Source organism: Alligator sinensis, unplaced genomic scaffold (genome assembly GCF_000455745.1).
Source record: "Alligator sinensis unplaced genomic scaffold, ASM45574v1 scaffold34_1, whole genome shotgun sequence".
Classification (NCBI taxonomy): Eukaryota; Metazoa; Chordata; order Crocodylia; family Alligatoridae; genus Alligator; species Alligator sinensis.
The window spans coordinates 1390648-1398542 of record NW_005842151.1 but is presented as its reverse complement, the minus strand read 5'-3'; the positions used below and the strand labels follow the sequence as shown (position 1 = coordinate 1398542).

Below are 7895 nucleotides of genomic sequence, written 5' to 3'. Positions count from 1 at the left end.
GGGGGAGTGGGGGAGGTGAGGGGGTTGACAGGGGTCCCCTTATGGTCCCCTCCCCCAGCCCCCTACCCCAAGTACTTACCAGCTTGGAGTCAGCAGCAGCTCCCTGCTGCAGCCACTGGGGACTGCCCGAATCATCAAAGCTCTTTGAATCTTTTCCAAAGATTTGGAGAGCTTTGAATCAATTTGGACCTTAAAATTTGTCCACTGATTCAATTCAGATTCAGAGATTCGGCCACCGACTCAGGCCGAATCTCATCCAAATTGAATCGCCGCCTGAAACTTCACATAGTCCTACCCAGTATATCTATGTGCATATATATAAACATATAAAAAGGTCAATGCAATTGTTATAAACTTTCTGATTGTTTTTTAAAAAGAAGTTAAAATGGATATACTCTTTCTTATTTTTGTTGACAGATAATTCTAAAGCCCTGATTATATTCTTGGCATTCTTGATTATTGTCACATCAATTGCCTTGCTTCTAGTTCTGTACAAAATCTATAATCTTCACAAAGACAGCTTACGGTAAGTTTCACATTTTAATTTTTTTTTAAAGAAGTATAAAAGGCAGATTTTGAATATAGTGCTAAAAATTTAAAAATGAAAATCAAATATTTCATTTGATATTTGAAAAAGAAGTTCTTGATTTAAAAATTGGTGCAAGTGAAACCAAACAGGTATCTGGGATGGCTTACATAGCAGTGACTATAATGTGGACTCTGAATAATGTGCAACAGAATATCTCTGATTTGATCTGATACAGGTTACAAAAAGCTGGTGAGATAAATACAAAATTATGTATACAGTATTTTCATTAATAAACATGGCATGTCCATATTATTTTTCATCCTGAGTATTGATAAATTACTGATTCATTAACTACTCAGAATCTTGAAAAATTTATGAATTTTCTTGACATTTCTATAAAGACAGATTCATCTGAGAACATGTACCACCTATTTTTAACTGTTCACTATTCATTAATATTAGCTTCTAAAAAGCTCGGTGTGGGGAGACAACTCTAAGTATAAATTACTTTTCGCGTCTTTCTGATCCTAGAATCACTGAATATTCATATAATTTAGGGATCCCAATCCCCTTGGAATCAATCTAATTATGTGCAGATATATTAATCTTGTTTGAAGATCAAAACTATTATACTAGTTTAATAATCAGGCAGGGGATTGGAGCTTTCTAGTCTTGTAAAATTTGCTGTGATTGTTCCATCTATCTACTCTAATCCATCATAGGTGGAAGATGAAGCACAGTAATAGCTGTGTTTTCACTGAAGGGTAACGTTTAGTTTTATTTACATACAGTGGGATAGGAGCACACAGATACTGACTGTGGCAACAAATCAGATGACATGTACTCCTTCCTCCATAAAGCAATAAACGTGTATGTCTGTCCATGCTTTATGATTGTCAAATTAATTGCTTCCTTTACATGCACTGTACATTTCAAAGCCTTATAAATGTTTATGTTTCTTATAGGAGTTCATCTGAAGATGTGGGGCTTGTGAGAGGTAAGTACCTTTTTCACTACGTTTTGCAAGTGAAAATGTGAAATATTAGACAAATGCTTAATTCCAAGTTACAGCCTTCCACACTTCACCCAGTTAATTTCTATCTGACACATATTGGGAGCATCTAGATGTGCTATTAATGCAGTGCAGTTTGCGCCACAGTTTATTGCTCCACCATAGGATAGTACTTGTGTCTGGTAGTAGCTAGTTTACTCTGGCCTAATAGCACTGCACATGTAATAGCAATTCTATATTAGAACAATTCAGTGTTGCCAAGGCCAAAAAAAATAAGTTAATGAATAGAGTCCATATGTTGTTGTGGCAGGTCCGGGCCACAGGGGTAGTCATGATGTCCCCTGTTGGCTGTGTAGCTCTTGCCTGGCTCTGGCTCTAATATAGCCTTCCCTTGATTGCTCACCCACCACACCTTGTTCTTAATAAAGGTTAAATGAGGAAGTCTGCTCATGGGCCTTAGTGAGCCTTAGTCCATACAAATCACCACCAGGTCTCTAGCAGTCTTGATTCAGCCCTTAAGCTCAATGGGCCCTCTGGCCTGTCCATGTCCCCGCAGGGTACCTGTAGCTTTAAAGGCTAATTGTGTATCTGTGCCCCTCCAAGGAACCCGTAGCTTTAAGGGCTCACTATGTGGTTCCGTTCACACCTACACTATACCTTATGTAGGTGTTACTGTACAGCAGGGACAGGCAATTATTTGGGCTTGCAGGCCACATAGGCAATTCTGGGGAGCTGCTGCAGGCTGGTCTGCAGCTTGCCCCCCAGCTTCCTGCAAGACCCTGGAGCCTGTGTGCCCTGCAGCTTCTCCCCACCACCACCAACAGTGCACAGCCCCAGTCCCAAATCTGGCCTGACCTGCACCTGCTCTAGTCCACTTGCCCACATTGAACAATGACAGCAGCTGGGCAGAAGCTGCTGCTCAGGGTGGGGAAAAAGCAGCCTCTCTCTTGCTGGTGTTGGGCTCTTCTTGCTGCAGCTGCCCAGAGCAATGCCTAGGCTGCCCTATGGCTCCTCTCCACGGCCATCACTGATGCCTCCGGGCCACCCAGCAGGGCAGCGGTCACAGTGCAGAGGAGCAGCAGGGCAGCCCAGGTGCAGGCTCCAGGTGGCTACAGCAAGAAGAACCTGGCAGCAGTGAAGTGGAGGGGCTGCTTTTCCCGCATGCTGAGCAGCAGCTTCTGCCTGGCCACTGACCCTGCTGCTGCTGCTCAGCATGGGTGAGCAACTTCGAGTCCGGAGCAGGCATGAAGCAGGTTGGGGTTAGGGCTGTGTGCATGGGTACTGGCTGGTCCAGAGCTGGTTCACTCCACTGGGCCAAGTCTGGAGTGGGTGTGGGGTGGGTCAGGGGGGCTGTGTGCATAGGTTCCTGCCAGTAACATGGGATACAGCTTCCACAGGAGCTGCTGGTGCCCAGTGTTTTAGAAACTCTTGTATTTAGGTACTGAAATATGGATGTAGGAACAAAACATTAAACTTCCATAAATTTAACAACCCACGAGTGCCCAAAACTTCAATTATGGGCATTTAGGTTTATGCATTTAGGTGCATAAATTGAAATAGACCTTTATTTGTCTTGATTTTTCTCTATTATCTCTTGATTTTTCTCTATTATCTCTTACTGTAAACAACACTCCTTATCAAGGCCTGGGCTAAAAGGCTCAATGTTAGTATAGGGGAAGGAGGCCAATAAGACTAAGACCTCTATAAGGCAAATGACTGTACAACAGGGGTGAGAAAAATACAACCTGCAGGCTTGATTCTACCCCCAGAAGGACTTTGTCCAGCCTGAGGCAGGTCCATTGGTCCCACCAGGTCCAGATGCCGTCTGGCCCGTGGCATGTCCCACCATCCGCTGAGCATGCAGTGGGGCTGGGGATAGCAACAGCAGCAGCTAGAAGGAGCTGCTGCCGCCTGGGCTGCCAAGAAAGGAAGTTCAGCTGTGGAGGTGCCCCAGCCCCTCTGTGTCCTAAGCGGGTGGCGGGACACACCACAGGCTGGATGGTGCATGGGCCTGGTGGAACTAAGGGACCCACCACAGGCTGGACACAGTCCTGATCTAGTCTGTAGGCCATATTTTGCCCACCCCTGTTGTACAACCTTTTAGGGATCTTGGCCTTATTGGCCACCTCCCCCTATAGTCTCGCTGAGCCTTTCAGCTCAGGCCCATGATAATGGACTAGGCTTCTAGGCTTGAGCCTCCCTGGCTGCAAGTCTCTGACTCTGTCAGTCTCTGACAGTGGCCCCTCTTAGACCTTTGGCCCCTCCTGGGCCAGTTGAGATCTCCAGGCTCCCCTGCTCTGGCAGTCCTCAACCATGGTCCCTCATGGACCATTAGCCTCTCCTGGGCCCTGAACCTGGCCCTGCTCTTAGACCACTTGAAACTTCCAGACTCTCTGGCATGACTGGACCCCTTGGACTTGGTCTCCAGCCATGGCCCCTTCTGGGGCCTGGCCCCACTCCTGGACTTGTTGGGACCTCCAGACTCCCCAGCCTTGGCAGTATCTGTCTGTAGCCCCTCCTCTGAGCTACACACAGCCCCCCTCTGGGTTTGTGGACCCCCACAGCCCCTCTCTGGGCTCTTAGACCATTGGGTCCCACCCACTGCCCCCCGCTCCAGACTACCAGGTTCCTGAGTAGGCTTTGAGTTTACTTAATAAAACTTAATAAAAAGACTTATGCCCTCTGTCACATGCACAAACCCTCTCTCACACCAGTTGGCCTGTCATGAGTATATGAAGTGAGTGGTTGGAACTTGACTAAAAGTTTTCAAAATAAGGAAAACCTTGTGTTTATTAGTTTGGCACCAAATCTATTTCTGTACCTCAGACATTGGCCATAATATGACCACAGCAGACCTCTAGACACTCTTATGGAGCTCATCTGTGAACCAAATTCCTCTCCAAAAAGACCTTTCCACAAGTGAAGAACTGAGCATCAACATGAAATTCCTCTGTGCTCAGTTATAAAGACTTCTTTGACATACCATCCTTCTGCTTACTGTATCTGGTAGCCCACTTTCTCTTAATCTTTCACATTGGTGTTTGCATTAAATTTTGCTCCCCAGCCATATTATTACCACAGGAGACTCCTACAACAAGTACATAACCTCTGAAAAAGGTATAGGTTCAGCCAACACCAGAAAACTTTCCAAAAAATAAATCCTGGAAGGCAACTCAAGCACACTAAGGAGCCCTAGAGCAATTTTTATTGCTCTTAAAAATAGGAAGGAAAGGGCTAGTCATAGGATTGATAGGTGGTACCTACTAATTCCAGATTGGGGAGAAATTATTGTTTTAAATTGTTAAAGTAGGCAATCCCAAGAGACTATTTTGTTTAGCATGAGAAATGTGGCACAATTAGATTGCCTGTGATATTAAAAAGAAATTGGGTTGACTGGGATTATCAGTCAAAATTCTGGGAAATTTCTTGTATGAACTAATTGTTCCAATTCAGGTTTTTTTTAAATTCTGAGAGGGTAATTTTTGTCCTCTTGTGCTTTCTGTTTTCTTCAGTTCAAAAACCAAGGGGAAGGCAATTATATATTGTAACATATATACAGATTACAGCTGAGTTTCCATTGTACACATTTTGCTGCTTTTTACATGACTGATGTATGCTATTGATAAACTCAAAATATATACTCCCATATATTATGAACATGTTGAAAGAAAGCAAAACTATCTCTGGCTATAGCATTAATTATACTAAATGGAAAGTGATATCATTTTCAAATCCATTTTCATTGCCATATGGAATAATACAAGAATGTATCTTGTCAGAATAAAAAAGAATAAGATTGATTATTGTTCTCTGTATATTTTCCTTATAGCTAATTTGAGCTCAGAGACTATGCAGGGGGAAATTTTGAAAGATTGGCAATGTTTTTTATTATTTTCTGTGGAAAAGTTTTGTAGGTGCTTTGCACACTGGTATATTTTACTGGAGCTAGTAAATGGCCAGCGAGAATGTAATAAAGGAAACAGCACCATGTCATCATTGTGTCTGCTTTGCTGTCATCTATGGGCCAGGTTTGGAAGTTGCAGTGACCCCATACCCCATCACTTACCAGGTCACTTCTGCATACAGAGATAGTCAGTTGCTTTCTCTCTGTGCAGTCCTTTTTGGTGGGTCCCCCTATAGTTCGAGGGATTTAGTTCCTTTTGGAGCTTTTACTTACTGGTGAGAGGCCAGAGTTTTGCGCTATACCCATCTTTGGCTTAGTGTGACTGAATGTTCCTATTCTTTTGTTAACACATTATGCTATAGAATAAATGTAATTACTGAAATATTCAAACTAATAAAATAAATATCAAATATGTATTTATATAGTTAAAGATGATGAAAAGCAGCTACTGAACATAGAGCCCATTCCTGCAGAACTGTTGTTGGAAAACTACAAGAGAAAGATTGCTGATGAAGGAAGACTATTCCTGGATGAATTTCAGGTTTGTGACCAGTTAGAAATGGAACATGAATCCCAAACCAGCTACTTTGGAAAATCCCATTAAAAAGAATCTGCCACATTAGATAGCCAAACCATTTGCACCACATTATAAAATCATCTAAGACAAAGAGCTGAATCCTCATTTCAGGTCATATGACTGTGTATCGACTCTCGTCATTGATTACATCACTCTTGTTTGGGTGTGCGATTTGCTCATTGTTTAATCAATGACAAAAGTCAAATGTATATTTTCAGTTTTCTTTTTCAAGAGCATTTATATTATGTATCTTTTGCCTTGTCATACCAAAATAGCTTCAGACAACATGTATTTCTTCCAAATTTGGTTTCAGACGGCCTTGTTATCTGTATAAAATACATTGTGAATGATGAGCAGAAATTAACATAAACAAAAATACAGGAACGTAGTTAGATCTGATTTACACTCATGCAGTCATATTGATATGAACATGCTTGCATGGAATTTGACCCCTTTCAATCACATAACACACTGTTGTTTGTGTTTTGTGTATGTACAGTAAATAAAATATAGTAAATAATGACTTTTGGAGAGAAATTTATGTGGTAGCTTTCTTAAAGGTCTTGTACTATAACCCTGTTCTATCTAAACAATCAACCTAGATACATTTGACATGTCCTTCATCTGCAGGCTATTAGAAGACTCTTTCAGAGAAGAAACCCTAGTATGAGTGGACTTTTGCCCCTTGACTAGATCATTTTCCTGAGTACTTTGTTACATGTGAAAAGAGTCAAACTGCAGAGCAAATATTTGTATGTGGAAACATAAAACAATAGTCAAAATGTATATATGTATGTAAAGAAGTTATCAGTGTGCACAAACAGCTAATTCAGTGCCAAGTAATGAAAAATTATCTCGTACAGGAAAACAGCTTTAATTATGGAAAGTCAGCCCATTCCTACAGAATATAGACTGCAGAATGAAAATATAATTGTTATCTAATATCCAATTAAGGTTCAAGGTAACCTTATTCAGGTTTCTAAATCCATACTTAGGAATAACTGATCTGAAAAAATGACAGCATTCTGCAGCTTCCACGGGAGCTCCTGGACATTGCTTGGTGCCTTGTGTTTTAGAAATTCTGGTATGTAGGTACTGAAATATGTATATAGGAACAAAATGTTAAACTCCCATAAATTAAACAACCCATGAGTGGCCAAAACTTCAATTACAAGGTTGTATATATATCATTTAGGTGCATAAAGTGAAATAGGTCTTTCTAGAAAGGCATATTTTTCTATATTATTTCTTATTGTAAGCCACACTTCACAAGGAATATTACAAATGCCACTGGCCAAGAATTAAAAAAAGAAAACAACAAAAAACTCCTCATCAAAGCAAGGCATTTCATTGCATAAATAGTTCTCCCTCTGGGGAGGGATGAGAGAACAAACCACATATGATAGATGTTAACTATGTTGCTCAATGCAGTTCTGTAATGCTCTCTGGCACCAAGGTAATGAGCATTACTTAAAAGCTTACCTAAAAAAGAATAGAATTAGATAAAAAAATTGCCATTATCTCCAAATGTAGTAGTTTATTTAAAACAAAGTGCAAGAAAACATTGAGTGGCTGCTGTCAAGTTGTGCCAAATCCTGCCCTGCCTGTCAATGCAAACCAATTATACAAGGAGACTTTTATCCAGTTTTGGATTTCTCAGGTTAAAAAGAACCCTAAAAACCTTTAGGATTTGAATTAGAAGTTTTTTATTATCGTTGTTTGTTTGTTTCATTAGAGTTTATCAGAGCCTGAGGTATCAACAAGAGACCTTTTATGTTGGTACTGAAGGCAGAGCTTCTTTATCAGTCCTTTGAAGGTGAGAGAAGCATCTCTTAATTTCATGAAAAAATATGTTAATGTTTATATCCCTTAA

At 41.0% G+C, this 7895-nt stretch overlaps 1 protein-coding gene across 7 annotated transcripts in view; it reads left to right on the top strand.

Annotated features, from left to right (window-relative positions):
- Positions 1–7895, top strand: part of PTPRC (protein tyrosine phosphatase, receptor type C) — a 142213-nt gene that overhangs the window by 107975 nt on the left and 26343 nt on the right. For all 7 annotated transcript variants that reach the window (XM_025206325.1, XM_014520770.2, XM_025206326.1 and 4 more), the window contains 3 exons: positions 418–526; positions 1495–1526; positions 5871–5986. In XM_025206325.1, the coding sequence (XP_025062110.1) occupies positions 418–526; positions 1495–1526; positions 5871–5986 (257 nt within the window). The remainder of the gene's footprint in view (positions 1–417; positions 527–1494; positions 1527–5870; positions 5987–7895) is intronic.